This window comes from Passer domesticus, chromosome Z (genome assembly GCF_036417665.1).
Source record: "Passer domesticus isolate bPasDom1 chromosome Z, bPasDom1.hap1, whole genome shotgun sequence".
Classification (NCBI taxonomy): Eukaryota; Metazoa; Chordata; class Aves; order Passeriformes; family Passeridae; genus Passer; species Passer domesticus.
Window position 1 is genome coordinate 64,985,385 of NC_087512.1, and position 16,636 is coordinate 65,002,020.

Sequence of the window (16,636 nt, forward strand, 5' to 3'; positions counted from 1 at the left end):
CAGTAGCTTTACAAGCCTAATCAAAACATATCGAATACAACAAGTATCTTCTAGTGCTTTAAAAGACAAACGGTGCAAAGAAGAAAATAACAAAATATCCACACTGTATCAGTTTCTGAACTTTTAACAAGAAAGCAGACTTTGGCAGGCAGCTTTCTTTGTAAATAACTTAAATTAACAAATCAATAGGAGAACATTCTTTCAATGGCTTAAGTGTTTACATTAAGTTGGCTGTGGTTTCCACTGGAACTAATAGGAGTAAATAAATAAAATAGTATTTAGCTTATGCAGCACTGCAGTCATTACAGAAAGGCCAGGAAAGCCAAAAACTAATGAGCCTGAGATTGTTGACATTTTCATGCATCTTGCCTCTACACTCTGGCAAAATACCTGGCACCCTGACAAGCTTGATCCCAGACAGCTAGCACAGCTTTTAATCTGTTGAAGAAGGTGAAGCAGTAATGGCATTTAAAGTGTGCAATTGAGACATTGAGAAGTTAAACTTAAGTCTTATATTGCCAGCTTATAATTCCCAATCTGTTTCACGAGCTCAGGTTCTCCCACATGAAAATACAAAGCAGAAAGACTGTGCAACCAAAACATTTCATGAAAAAGTCCTGATTTTCCCAGGGAAGAGAGGAACCCACCAATCCAAGCAAGAAAGAGCAAAAAAATTTAAAAAGAAAAAAGAAAAGATTTCCAACAATACAACACCATCATTTTGGGTCTGGTAGGCTTGGTAGTCCTTTGCATGCCTGCACAAAGAGCCTCTCCACAAATGACTCTCAGAAACTATGGCTGACTCTCCCTCTTCTTCTCTGTCTGGCAGCTTGGTTTGAGGGAACACAAGTTCTTTAGCACCCCATGTATAATAAAGGTTCATAATTAAAACTGCAGTGAGACAGGGAAGCTGAGATTAAGACACTGTTAACAGGAGGCATTGACACTACATTCAGGTGCAGTGAGGGGTTCAAGCAGCAACTGAAGCTGTGTAAATGCAGTCTACAAATCTCAAGTTAAATTCACCTAAAATCTTCCTGCACTGTTGTTTTTTCTTGTTTATTGATGAAAAAGGATGGTTACAACTTTTCATTAAGGGTAACACTGCAAAACTCTATCCAGGCAAGAATAAAAACTTCTAACACTATATTTCTTTCTAAGTCCCAACTTATGAGGTTTTTTTCAGTTTGAAGTTTGAATTACTTGAGTGACAGTATCTTCAAAACACATTAACCAAGTTTCAATAAAACTGCCCTTTCTATCTCCACAAAATGAATAGGTCATTTCACATTTGAAATTTAGATCTCTCCTGCAACTTCATCTTATCTAATATAGTGTTTTAAACACAGAACCTATTGAAATATATACTTTATTTTTAATAGCAAAACCAAGTCTGAGTCCTAGTTTGAAACGAGCAGATGAAAAAAGGGATTTAAATTAAAAGCTCACTTCTACACTAAATGAAGTCAAGGGAATTCTGTCATTGATTTTTCATGAAAGCATGATCAGCATCCACACACATTTCAGAAGTTAAAAGAGCTAAGTTCTTATGTCTCTCAATCCACACAACAATGCTATATCCTGTCACTTACAGCTATGAATTTAAGCTTTATTCCTTTCAAAAATGGTTTTAAAACCCTATAAAATAAAGGTATTGTTATAATTTATTATGGTAAAACAAAGCACACAACAGTATTCCCTTCCTAAATTATATTTAGCATTAACATGAAAGTAGACAATGTCTATAAGACAGAACTTTTTTAAATAATACACATTCCTGTTAAAAGAAAGTTTATCTTCAACTGAATGCAAGCAAAAATCCAGTTATTGGAGTATATGACAAAGAACCTGTATGGGGAAAATTGTTAAATATGAAATAGAATATTCAGTTAAAGTATTCTAGTATAATATTCATTTCTGTCATAGATTGTAGAAGAATGGAATTGTGTTTAGACACTCAGAAAACTTCAGCATAACTCACCAATATAAAACAATACCAAAAAGGCCGTGTGCAATGCTCTGTTCAGACTTCGTGAACACTTAGCTGTGAGAGCACTTTAAATGCTACACTGCGCTCTAGTGTTCTTTTTCTGAAGAGCAGCGCTTCTGTCAAACACACTGATTCTGATCTAGCATCTATCTTATTAAAAAGCAGTCACTTTCCTGATATAATGCAACAAAATAATATATTTTAAAACAGCATACCTGTTATTTAACAGTAAAAAGTTATTTCTTTAAAATATGTTGATTTTTACAGAATAAAGAATATCTCTTTTATTTACTCTTTTATGTATCAAATTCATTAAGCCATTCTAAAGCATTTTCCAGATACTGGAAGATGCTGCTTTTATAAGGTAAACAATTCAGCACAAATGCTTTTTAATGCTTAATACAGCAGTCACAACATCAAATCTCAGAATCACATTGATTTTTACCACTCAAGCCTGCTTTGCAGGCTTCAGGTCCCAGGAAAAAACACCCCACAATAAATGCTTTCTTTAAAATAAGAAAGTTAGAAGACTCTTCCATAGATGAAACTTTCTTGTGTAACTTGGAAACACTAGTTTCATCACTAGTGTAGTATATATTTAGCAAGCATGCTAATAAAAGTTAATAAAAAACAAGGTTAGACTGCACTTGAGTACCTCATTAAGAAGTTGACAGGAATAGGAAGGAGCACAACAGTTAATAGTTAACTTTGAACTCATAAAAGTATCATGGTCTGAGATGCCACTGCTATTAAGTTAAACAGAGCACAGCAGTAAAAAGCTATAAACAGACTCATAAAATAATTCAGAAATGGACAGCTTTGGACTCAAAGCAGACACAATTTCAAAGGCCTTGAGCCAATTGATGTTAGCCTACCAGAGTCTCATCAGGCAACCAGCTCTACCATTTAACCACCCTCAGAAAGTTTAATTTGTTTTTTGTGAAGCCGAAACACAGCTACACTCCCATTGAAACTGACAGGACAGGGCCTCTTCTCCCACCAGGGGATGCTGCTGGCCCACGCTTACCCTGCTGCCCACCGGTGCTGCAGAGTGGTTCCCTTGCAGGCCAGTACGCAGGCTGACAGTGATACCGGATCTTGTTTAGCCCTGGGAATTGAGCTTCGAATGTGCTGAATTTCCTGAGGCTCCTCATGACAAGAGAGCTGTTAGTGTCTCTCTGAATGGCAGCTCTAACCTCCTGCAGTGCAGCACTTGCTCCTTCCACGTGGGCAAAGGGAGCATGTTCCACAGCTCTGCCCACAGCATAAACCCCCACAAAGACCTCTCCTGCTTTCAAGTGTAGATTGCTTGAGCTCAGCAGTCTGGGAGGCTCTCTTTATTTTGTTTATTTTGTAAACCTATAATCTAGTCTGTATCTTCCCGGCTTGACTTTTGTAGAAAGCTCTCAAATACTCCTTTAATATCCTTAAATTCAGCCAAAGGTAACCAGCCCCCTACTCCAGAACCAGAACCTGTCATCATGGTTACGTACAGTTAAATCCATTAACCAGTCTGTCGAAGAAGGGTGTGCTGCTCTTCCATTTGTCCCCTACCCACATTTGTTTTACTGGTACATGACTTCATTAGTCCTTGATAGGGCCCCTACTAAATTCCTCCCTGACCCCTCTCCCAACAGTTACAAAATCTGCATTTGCCAAAGGGAACAGAATACAAAATGAAAGCAGTGGCTCAGAACAGAATTATAATAAAGCATAACCAACTTAATAGATTTTGACAGATTATATCCACTGTACCATTATAAACATCAAAGACATCACTGAAGCAGTTTTAAAGGTTTAAGCTCCATGGTATTTGGGTGCCTAGATATCTTTAAAACCACTTGAGTTTAAAACACATATTCATCAGCATCCCTGCTCACTTTTGTAAGGCATGAAGCAGCTATTGGCGTAAGTAGGCTTGGTGTACACTAGAGGTTATTTTTTAACCTACTTGGAGATGACATATTCTAAAAGTCACTTAAAGTCAACTTAATGCACTGTATTAGCTGCCTGCTTTTCATGCATGAGGATTTTTAAAAGAACTTTGATGCTCAAGGAGAATTAGACGTAGGTGTCCAGAAGAATCAGCACAATTGGAATTCATTGATATTTCTTTGGTATTTTAATGAAGAAACTTGCTATTAGAAAGTACAATTAACAAGCCCTTTTATTAAAAACAAAATAAATTTAAACTATAATGATTTTATTTTATTAAGTTTACAGCTTCATTTGTTGAAAATTCTAACAAAGAGAATTTCTGAAGTTTCTAACCAACAATTTTAATAAATCAAGGGCGAGGGGAGAAAGGCAGATTATTCCTAAGTCGCTTAAGTGTAATACTGAATTCAAAAATACCAGGAAAAACAAGTTCCAACAAGTTGGACAACTACTGTTTTATATAAAACTCACTGAATTGGACAGCTACTGTTTCATATACATAGCAAATCATAAGAACCTCTGAATCACCTTTTTTTAAATAATCTTTTTTTATAAAATACAACTGTCTTGATTTACTGCTTTAGATCTGTTAAGAATATAATCCATTGTTAACAAAACTAGCCTTATCTCTAATTAACTTTTCTGGCAATAGATTTCTCAGACTGTTTGGCATCTGTAATTAACCCAAAACCCCTAGGTTATTTTTAGATAAGGAGTATTTTCTTTCCACTATCTGACAAAAGCATCAAAATATTGAATTCCTGAACATCTCATATTCATTCCACTTTAACTCACTTATTCTCTTCCTAGTGCAAAATTTGTCTACTTCCAATTTCATTAAACTGGACTTTTGGAATAAATAGAAATGCTAAATTGTTAAACAGAAATACAGGCAAGAATGCCAATTCCATGATATCATAAGAAAATAAAAGTATTTTATAATAAATCTTGTAAGGTTGAATGAGCTGATACTGTCAAATCACACAAAAGTGTGCATTAAAAGGCACTCCTTCCAAATGCAGGATGCACACACAGTCAATTTTATTTAATATTTTTTCCTTTTGGACAACAGTAGATTGACTGCTTAAAAAAGGAAAAAGCTCTCAGAAAATTGTACTGTCAATTATTAATACATAAACACTAAAGAATACATGTAGAAAGAAATAAAGCCACAGTAAGAATTTGACTATTCACTAGGTTAAAATTCATGTTAACTTTACAATATAGATGACCTATTACTTTGTGCCAAAAGAGCCATAGGATGAGGCTTCCAGGACTCATTTAGCCCATTTTCTTTACATGTTCACAGGAAAACAAAAAATTAAGTACTGCAAGGACACATTCCCCTTCACATAACTAATACAGCTGGACATTTCCATGAAACTAAATTTGAAATTAAATAAAAATCATATGTTAGAGACAGTTTGCAGTCTTCCGTATTGACATGCTAAATAGATTCAGGAACTGAGTTCAAGAATTCAAAAAGAAATTTGTACCACACATCATAGGCATAATTGGTGTAACTCAGAAACTGTATGCAGAAAGATGGAGAGAAAAAAAAAATCTGTTGACCATGTCTTGCAAGCCAAAAGACGGGTATGCTTCTAGCATACAGCACAGACAAGTACTAGGCCGACAGATCCAGGAGTCTGAACTGGGATTGTTTATTCCAAGCAAAAAGCATTACAGATTTTGATGAAAAACATTTCATCAGAGCTTGTGAAGAAAAAGTACAATTCTGTTAAAGCTATAAAAGTGCCAAGTGAAAACTGAATCCAGTGTTCAGAACACTATTTGGCTTTTAAAAGTGAGAAAGGGACACACAGGTGCATTGCAAGGGATAAATGTGAATGTGAGATCAGGGGGTAGAATGACATACAGTCATTAAAAGGGAGAGAGAAGACTCTAACAAACAATTATCACAGCTGAAAGGGAAAACAATAAAAAAAAATCATCAATGAAAGAAATCAGGAAAAAAATCAGGTGGGAGAATTCAGATGACCCTGATAAATCATTCTCAGACTACTCAGAATAAAAAATAAATTGTAAGAAATTCTAGGCATACTATTTCAACAAAGGAAGAAGGTTTGAGTGATGCACCTGAAATTACAGGAAAGCTTTTTTAAAAACAAAAGTCAAACTGAGGGAAAACATAAAAAAAGAAAAAACAGACAACCGGTAACTGAAAAGAATCTCACTGAATTAAGACCAATTAGTCACAGGATGCTCAGACAAGCTCTAGAATACATTATGTAATAAAATAACTCAGGGATATTACAGGGCTGGCTCTCTTCAAAAGAGATAATGCTGCAGCCAAAATTTACATATACCAATATCAGGCATAAACCCCAGAAATTACATGAAAAATCACTGGATTGCTGCACTTAAACCAACTTTTATTTGGATATATGGATAACAGTCTTCAGCTGCTTTTGTAGCCCCAGAGAATGGAAAGCCAAATTCACCTTTTCTTCAGTTTTTGCTTTGTGCTATGTTTATAAAAATCAAAAGCAAATCAAGAAAAATAACCATTTGTATTTTTTAGTATTCCTTACAATTAAACTGGGAGGGCTTTATCAATGTTGAAACATTTTTGACCTCTAATACTCTACCATCCCCAAGGAAAAGGTGTACTTGGTGTAATTACAGAATAGAAGCCAATCAAACATACTACATTGTTTTAACTAACAAGATTATTTGCTGATACAGTTCTTGTCTTTGGGTGTGCTCCTATATCCTATAGTTATAGAATAACCTACAGTTATCCACATACCATATGTGGCCAGCCTGACATATTCTTTTTCCTTATTTAATACCAACATATCAAAAAGTATGCTAACCAAGTCAGCTGAGTCACAAAACCAGCAGCTTAAAAAGGTCTCCACTCATTAATCTGATCACAATATAGTATGAAATTAATAAATGCCTTTGAAATTTAGTACAGCAGAAATAAGTAACAGTGAAGTCACAATATCTTTAATTCACCAGCTGCTCTGGCACCACTGAATATTGGTAATACACACCAAAGAAACATCAGTATGAGAAACTACTGCATATAAAGTAACTGCTGAACACAGAAGAAAACACAATGTTTAGCTTGAGATTTATAATTCTAGCCAAAAGAAGATACAGAATTTAGTGAGCAAACTACAGTCATTTAAAGCAACATTAGCAGAAGTATGTTAAGATCATAAAAGGCACTGAACTTCCAATCTAATGCTTGATAATTTTTCCACTTACCTTTAACTATTCTTCTTGAAATGTGGTATAGATTATATATATTGTAGTTGATCAATTTCAAACAAGTTACAAATTAAGATGTATTTGGTAAATTCTGCATCTTTTTAACTACCAAGTACACAAGTTCAAGACCCCCTCTTAATATTCCTCAAATCTCCTTGAGCATCTTCTGTTGAAAAAAAAACCAACTTAAAAGACATTTATGTCTATCAAGCAAAAAGGGTAATTCTTGAATGGAAGAAAGTTTCAGTTTGTATACTTTTGATATTCACACCCCCAGACCTATTCAAATTCCTTAGCCTCTTCAGAAGAGCTGACATATTACAGTACAAATATCTCTGCTTCTCCAGCGGCAAGAAAATCAACATAACCACTTAATGCTGGAATAAATTTTCAGTTTGTAAAATAACTTTCTGCTGTTGCAAAAATAGGCACTTATTGATAAAATAATCTGCAATCTGCTGTAAAACCATTCAGAAATGTTCTTCTCTTCATGTGTTCAAGCACAAAACTCAAAACACTAATTTGTTCTGTGGTCTTGTGGCTGGATTCTCTGCTGGTCAGTGAAGATTTACTAACTCAAAGACTGGGGGCAAGAGGGCACTAGCACCTTCTTGCTTAAGAACTTAACTTAAGCTTTCTAAGTGTGGCGCTCTAGATCTCTCAGTGCAAATACACATTTCCCCAAGCTACCTAAGAAAGCATACATCAAGTAACAAAAAAATACAATCATGGCAACAGAGTTCTTCTTGCGATTCATTTTGGCTACAGGGTTGACATAGCCCTGGAGAAGGGTCAGACACCTGACTGGCACCAAGGCCTGTCTTATATTCTCAGCTGCCTACATCCCTACACTTATGGAAAAAAAATATATATCTGCATGTCTACCCTAATGAATTCCCTATTTATATACAACTCACTGAATGTTGGAAATAAACACTTACAATACATTCATGGTAAGGAGATAAGAAATCTTTGATGAATACTTCTATTTTTTTAAGAAATACAACTTATAAGTGAGAAGGCATCAAATATTTTATCAGGCTTTTCTGTGTTAAAATTAGCTTACAAAAGCCTCATTCCAGTTATTATGTCCCCAGGTCGGACAACACTTTGGAAAACCTATGCAAGCAATTAGTGGGTCAACACAAGGATACAATAGAATTGCAAAGGCACCGTATTTTTTAAAAAGTAATGAACGAAAAAGTTACAAGAAAGAAAATTTGGTTCCATAGGCCAAAAATCTGTTCAGAGTAAGTAATTTCTGATTCCTTCAGCTATACTGGAACACACAAACCAATTTACTCGCTCTTCTATTAGAAGCAACAGCTGAAAACAACCCCTTTAAAAATCCCGGTTCCTCTCTCCAGTTCATCCCTTCTAGGCAATCCCCTCTTCCCAGGCATTAACTGGAGTTGTGCCGTTTACAAAGTCCTTCTACAAAAAAATCTAAAAGCAAATATAAGACTTAATTTCATCAACATAATCACTTTTCATACATGCTCTGTTAGACATATCTGCAAAATACTACTACTTACCAAAAGGTCTTTCTCAGCAAACGCTGATGTTACAGACACAGTAGAGATAGCCACATAAACTACACTACATAGCATCTCCATAACATAACCTCGGACTGTGATTAAGAACTGGAAAGCCAGTAATCTTTCATAAGCATGAATCTATCTCCAGCAGTCTCTGCCTCATCTCAGAACAAAAGTTTATTACCAGCTACTTGTGCTCTGACAGATCTCATATTCACCATTGTCTCTTTACTATCAGAGGTGGGTTGACCGTGGATAGGTGACACATGCCCACCAAAGCCTCTAGCACCTTCCTCCTCAGTTTAACGGGGGAGAAAACATAATGAAAGGCTCATGGGATGAGACAAGAACAGGGAGAAATCACTCACCAACTACCACAGCAGGTGAAGACTTAAATTAGGGAAATGGGTTTATTATTAATCAGAGTAGGATAACAAAAACAAAACACAAATGCTAAAAACATCTTCCCCTACCCCTCCTTTCTTTCCAGGCTCAACTTCACTCCCAGCTTCTCTTCTCTACTCTCAACAGTGGTATGACTTCATCACACACTGTCTCTGCTACTCCTTTCTCTGCAAGGGGAGGACTCTTCACAGTCTCCCCTGATCCAGGGTCCCTTCCCACAGGAGACAGTCCTCCACTAATGTCTCCAACATGACTCCTTCCTCTGGCTACAGTTTTTCATTAACTAGCACCAGTGTGGGTCTCTTCCACAGGGTCTGAAGTCCTGCCAACAAACCTGCTCCCATGCAGGTTCTTTGCCCTACAGGTCCACAGATCCTGCCAGGAGTCCACTCCAGCCATGCTTCCCACAGGACAATGGCCTCCTTTGGGCATCCACCTGCTCTGGCGTGCGGCTCTCCAAGAGCTGCAGATGGAGCTCTGCTCCATGACAGATCTCCATGGGCTGTGGGTGGACAGCCTGCCTCACAGTGGTCTTCACCATGAGCTGCAGGGGAATCACAGCAGCACTGCCGCCATCACTCAGCCTTGCCATGCGGTGAATCCTTCTTGGAGCATTCCTGCATATTAAGGGAGCTGGTTGACACTATTACAAGGACAGTTTTGATGATCTCCAGATAACAAGAGAGGTTGCTGAAGTCTGAAAGAAAGCAAATGTCACTCCTCTCTGCAAGAAGGTCCAGGAAAATATAGGCCACCTACTCATGGAAACCATCTAAACAAACAAAAGAGAAAAGGGTATTGAGAGTAATCAGATGGATCTACAAAGGAAAAATCCCATTTAATCAACTTGATGGCCCTCTACAGTGAGGAGGAGAGGAAAGCAGTAGATGTTGTTTACCTCAGCTTCTTCTGACAGCGTCTCACCCTCCTAGACAAGCTGATAAAGTACCTGGATAAACTGACAGTGAAAAGAACTGGCTCAAAAGCCAGGTGCTGAGGGCATGACCAGTGGGATAAAGTCCAGCTGGAGACAAGCTGCTAGTGGAGTACTCCAGATATTGATACTGGGCTAACACCACTTAACGTCTTCATCATTGACCTGTATGCTGAGACAGAGCATGCCCTTAGAAAGGCTCACAGCTGATAGGACTGGCTAGTACATGGCATGTACTAGCCAAAGGTGTGACTGAGGATAAAAAACCCTTTCAATAAAAAGTTCAGAAAAAAATGTAGGAAGACACAAAGGAAGCTGGACTCATTTCAATACAAAGGGACTGGAGGGTGGCCTTTGCTTTAGATAAACTTCCCTGTGGATCAACTGTTTGTGTAAATGGCCTCCACCAAGAAAATCACTAGAGATAATTATCTTCCTGACCCCAAGAAAATCAATAGAGACAATTATCTTTCTGACACAGCCAGACCGGCATGGAAGAAGTATTTACACGGCTTAGCATAACACAAAAGCTGAACAAACACAAAATGAACTTCAAAAAGAACAATGGGTTTTAGCTTGGTTCAACCCATGCATTCCCTTCTGGTAACTTAGGATGGACAGTGCACGCTAGAAGATATCTGGGGATATTGGCCTCTGGCAGGACAAACCTCTACAGATTGGAGAAATGAGCTAGAAGGAACCTCATGAAATTTCAACACAGGGAAATGCAAAACCCTGCATAAAAAGAACAGCCTCAGGAACCAATACACCCTTTGGAACCAAAGAGCTGGCTGGAAAGCAGCTCTGTTGAGAAGAAACTGGCAGAGAGGCTAACCATGAGCCAGCCGACTGTTCTTGCCTTTGACACATAGGCCATCAATAGCAAATTGGGCTGCATTTACACCACTGCCTGGAGGTCAAGAGATGTGATCCTTCCTCTCTACTCTGCACTACTAAGGACATGTCTGGAGTGTTGGGTCCGATCTGGGCTTCCCAGAACATAACAAGCTTCTTGGAGTAGGTCCAGCACACAGCTAAAGACGACTAAGGGACTGGAGGTTTTTGTACAAGAAGAGGCTGAGAAATTGGACTCTTTGACCTGTGAAAGAGAAGGATAAGGAAAACATTATCCCTGTGTATAAATGACTGATGGGAGGGAACAAAGATGAAGCCAGGCTCCTCTCAACAGCACCCACTATCAGGGCAAGAGGCAAAACACAGGTAGACTATGAAACTCCATCTGAACACAGATGGAGTCAAACACTGGAAGAAATTCCCAGAGCAGTTGTGGAGTCTCTGTCCTTGGAGATATTCACAACCCAGCTGGACACAATCCTGGGCAACCTGGTTTAGCTGATCCTGCTTCAGCAGGGATCTGGACCCAAGATGATCTCAAGAGGTCCCCGCCAACCTCACCCATTTCGTATGTAAAATTCTCTAATGTAAGCAACGGTGACATGACAGAGTGACCAGGCTATAGCCCCAGCTGAGTATGTCAGACTGTGAGGGTGGCAATTGACAATTATGTCCTCATAGGAAGTAGGTACTCATTTCCACACAGCAATAACAAAAACATGCCAACTGGAAAAAAATCATCCCGAAGTATAAGTAATAAAAGGCTATGAAGCTATTTTCTTGCAACAGCCATTGCTAAAATACTTAATGCATGCTTATTTCACTTTCTGCAACTGCAACTCAAACTTTAAAAATTCATGTTTGCACCTAAATACCATAACAATGTGCTACAAAGCAAATGCATACATTTATTGTGCTGAAGAAAGCTCAGATTGGTTTTTCACACTCAGCCATTATATGACATAACAGAATTATTAACAAATATGTGACACTTATATAAGAAGATTACATTTTTCCTCAAAATATGAAGCAGCACCATGTCATCATAAGTCATCACAGAATTATCAATGCTATCAAGAGCCTTTACAGCACTCAAATGCACTGTAATTATTTCAGATATAAGCAAAGGGAGTATTTATATTAAAGGAGTAATGTTACTCCTTTTCCTGCCCCCCACATACACAGCAGTGCAGCATTTATAGTAGTAGAACTGAGAAAATACCAATTGCTGTTAACCTAACTTTACAACATAAACTCATTCTGCAAATATAGAGGACTGTTACCAGTGAGTATTTGTGATGGCCTACATGACACCTAGCAATGTCCAGAGATGATAAATAATACTCACAGTTTAAAGTCACAATTTCTTCTGAAAATATTACCCAGAAATTCTCTTATAACAATGGAGCTTTCCATATTTATAGTCAAGATTTATGGCAAGAAGTCAATTCATGGCTCTTGTACAAATAAAAGGCTTTTTCCCTAACAAAACACCATGTATCTAGAAAACTATGTAATCTGACCCAGAGAAGTTCACAATTTCAAAATGTTAAATTTCCTATCAGCACCACACCACAAAATCAAATTGTTGTCCTACATTACTTCAGTTGTAGGGCCTGCTCATTTTGTTTTTCAAGCTAATAGCAACTTGGAAATTATATAAAACCTATTCTATTTAAATGTTTGGGTGTGGGGCTTTAACTTCTGAAAGCAAGTGGAATACTTAAGTTAGCTATGAAAGCCTTAAGAAGTCATTCATTCATAGTTTATCACCACTAATCTTTTGGCAGACAGAATGTGTATAAAATTCTCTCCTCAAGAACAAAACAGAATTATGCACATACCTCATTTGCATCAGCTGCTTGCCATCTCAAACACTAATCATAAGCAGGGTCATTTTAAACTTTTTTTTTTAAACTGGCACTTACACAACACCTTCAAAATGTAAAACTGTATTGTTGGGAAAGATGAAAGTTTGACAAGAAAGTCTCACAGATGTGTATGCTTAGCAGAAAGATTTTTGAATGTAGAAGCTGAGGAAGGAATAGAGATGAAAGTAAGTTTTGATATAGAAGAAAAGAATTGCTGAGCCAGTCTTACTGGATAACCAAGGATGCAAAGGGTATGTTAGTTAGAAGGGGGTTTTTATGACTTAGAACAAAGGATAAACTCACCTCAAACAAGATGTTTTTACCAAGCAGAAAGATAGCACAGGCAAACAAGTCAGCAAATGTTGCAAGTAGAAAAAAGGTCTCAGAATTTTCCACTGCAAGAAAACTGAAAAACAACTTCTAGCTTAAACTGTAATGTACTAACATTTAGTGATTGGAGAATACTAACATGAATATGGTAATTGTATTAGTTATGATAGGCTATAGATAAAAGTTAAGGTATAGATTGGTTCTACTGTATTAAGATGCTCAGCAGAGAAAAGTATATAATGCATTTGTAACCTAAACTCAGGGTCTCCAGGCCTGCCTGCAGCTGACAGCTCTAGGCACAGGCTCTGTCACCCACGACCCTGGACTGCTGGAACATCTTGCATGTAATAAACTGCGTTTTGGAAGAGCCCCCTGGAGTCCTGCATCTCTCATTACGGCTCTTACACTGTATTACATTATTTCATTCAAATTCTCCCCCATAAGCTATGGCAAATGCTGATATTTTCTCCACCACCACCACAGGCAATAGGAAGCCTCAAACACATAACACTTAGAAACATCCTGTTCCTTCAGGACACTCAAGTGACATTCACATTATCCAAAATGAAAACCTATCTACCTTACTCCCACATTTCTATTTCACATCTTGACTGACTGAGCACTTGTTAGCAAGTTGTCAATCAGTTGTCTTGCCATTTCTAAAAAAAAAAACAGAACCTGAATTCAGTTCCCCTGAGGAATCACCAGATGATGCTAAAGAGAATCCATTCTTACATGCTCTTCTACTGAATTCAGACCTAAATCACATTCATTAAGGAACTTAGAACAAAAATCTAGAGTTCAGAAAATTGAGGAAGTCAATTAAATATACCTGGCCCCAACCAACATGATACTGTTAAGGGTAATATCGCTTCCCATGAGACACCCTAAGTTACAGTGTTACCCACCTCAAGTCATGCCATGGAAAGTCATGATTAATGTAAAGCTAATTTAGCTATAATCCTGAAGAACAGCATGGAGGAGACATAGTGCAAAAATACACCGAATGTACAATTGAGTCTTGCATTGTCACCACCACAAAAAAAAAAAATTCCTTTTTTCTTAAAAAGTAGGCTGTGGTCTTTACATCCTCCTTGGTTTCTCTGCCCCTACATTTCTTTCAGTGTCTGTGCTCATTGTTCCCATGCTCCTCACAAGGAGATGTAATTCATCCACAACTCTTTAGGAAGCTGATGTTTTAATACTCTACACGGTATTGAGGAGCTGGACAAATATTTTGCACCATGTTTACTGTGAAAGAAAACAAAGAGATACCGTTTCTAGAAACCATTTTTGTATGTGACTCATCAGAGAATCTGTTCAAAATTTAAGGACCTGAAGTAGATATTGTGAAACACACTAATAAAATAACAACAATAATGGCAGTACTCTACAGGCATTTTGAAAGAACTCAACATTAAAAAGCACATTGAGGGCTGACACTGGGTTAACTCTCACTCAGCCAATTCCTTGGTAGGTAAGGACTAGAAAAGCTGAGCAGTAAGCAACTACTACAAAAAAGATATCCAACAAAGAAGACTGCTAATGTGAACAGAAACTACAAATAAAAATATGGTTAGTAGAACCTTACAAAAATGCATGATTTATACGAGAAAAATTGGCATGGCTTTAGGAAAAGGAAACCAAACTTTTCAGAACCATTTATGATCCCTGAAAGAGTCAATAAATACAGGGGTGAGAGTGCTGTAGCTGACAAAAAACAACTTTGCCTTTCCAAAAGAGTTCCCAAAAGGTTACTAGGAAACTAAGCAGCTATAGGATGAGGAAGGATCCGTATAAATATAAGCCGAAATGCACCACCCAACGTGTAAATCTCCAGCTGGCTTGCTCATACCTGGAATACTATGTGCAAGGGAGGAAGGTGGAAGGCACAGTCAAAATACATTAAAAGGTAATTTCTCCCCACTGTGATTTGTAGGCTTGTGGTGTGTCCTTGCTAGCCAGATGTTGCTGATACATGGAATTTACATAGGTTCAGGTGGGACTGGGGAAATTCACATAAACCATCCCGCCTACATTTACTGGGGGATATTCGATACAGAACCACATCCAGCTCAAGAAGTTCTTTGAGTTAAAAGTCACTGGAGAAAATGAGGGCAGCAAAAGGCTAGTGTCACTCATCTGCTTGGTTTTCATCTCTGAGCATCAACTATTGCTTATGACTACTTTTTCTAACAGTGAACACTTACAAAACTGACTTGCAAATACATATTATTTACTATAACTTACATACAGGAAACTCACCAGCAATAAGCTTCTGAACTCTGACACTTGAAAGAGACTGCAACTACAATGTCAGCAAAACTACATGCAAAGCTTTCCACTCATTTCACCAATGACCACAAACAGATGAATAAGTACAGGTGCTAAGAAGCCTTTTTTCCCTGGCAGTTACACACAAGCATTTCAGTTCAGGAACTTGCACTCACTTTACTAAAAGTACATACATATATACATAAGCATAAAATCAAGTTGTGAGGTATTTCTGTAAGACTCTAAGTCACTGCCTGCTTCAAAAAGACACCTGAATTCACAAGCTGTATTAACCAGCATTGAATGGATTTCAAAATTAGCTGTAAAGCTGTAAGGTAAGGCTAGTTTCTCATTTTCTTTTGACAGAGCACCAAAGACTGCCCAGACATACTGAGCCTCATGTGCCTCGCTGCATGGCACTGAGGGGACACATTGCTTCCCCTCTGCTTTTCAGAGGGGAGCACACAGAGAAAAGGCGTAGCACCCTCTCTGTGTTGAGCTTCTAGGTATTCCCCACCACATTTACCAATTTCGTGGACAACAGAGTTAATTGATGTCATGTTATTGCTACACAAGAAGTGTGTACATGCCTTTAGGACATGATGGCCTCAGGACAAGAGGAAACAACCAGAAACTGATGCACACGAACCTCCACCTGAACAAGAGGAAGAACATCTCTACTGTGTCTGGAACAGATTGTCCAGAGAGGTTGTGGAGTCTCTGTCACTGGGGATACCCAAGAACCATGGGGAGGCAATCCTTTGCTTTGGGATGGCCCTGCTCGAGCAGGGAGGCTGGACCAGACGACCCCGCGCGGTCCCTCCCAGCCTGACCCGTGCCGGGACTGCGCGATGCCACGGGCGCTGGAGGGCGCACATGGCGAGCGAGACCCCGCTCACACCGACCCGCTCTGTTCGGGTGTCCCCGCCGAGCCAGCGACCGCGCCCGCCCGGGGCCTCAGCGCCGCCTCACGGCGAGCGGGGCGGGACCCACCGGCCCCGCGGCACCTCCGCGGCCCCACGCCCGCGTCACCTGCAGCGCCCGCACACGGGCCGCCTCTCGCAGCGCTCCACCGGCAGCTCCCACAGTCCCTCGCAGCCCTCGCCCTCCCCGCCCGGGGCCGGGGCCGGGGCCGTGGCCGGGCCCGGGCCCGGATCCGCCCCGCCGCCGCTCCCCTCCATGCCGGCGTGCCGAGGCCGCGGGGCCGCCGACCGCCAGGGGGCGCCATCGGGCAGGAGAGCGCGCGCCCCAGTTCACG

General features: G+C 39.2%; 1 protein-coding gene across 1 annotated transcript in view; it reads right to left on the bottom strand.

Annotated features, from left to right (window-relative positions):
- Positions 1–16,583, bottom strand: part of DTWD2 (DTW domain containing 2) — a 63,007-nt gene extending 46,424 nt beyond the window's left edge. The window contains exon 1 of the mRNA XM_064403902.1: positions 16,411–16,583. Coding sequence (XP_064259972.1) covers positions 16,411–16,559 — 149 coding nt within the window. The 5' untranslated portion in view covers positions 16,560–16,583. The remainder of the gene's footprint in view (positions 1–16,410) is intronic.
- Between the last annotated feature and the right edge of the window lie 53 nt (positions 16,584–16,636).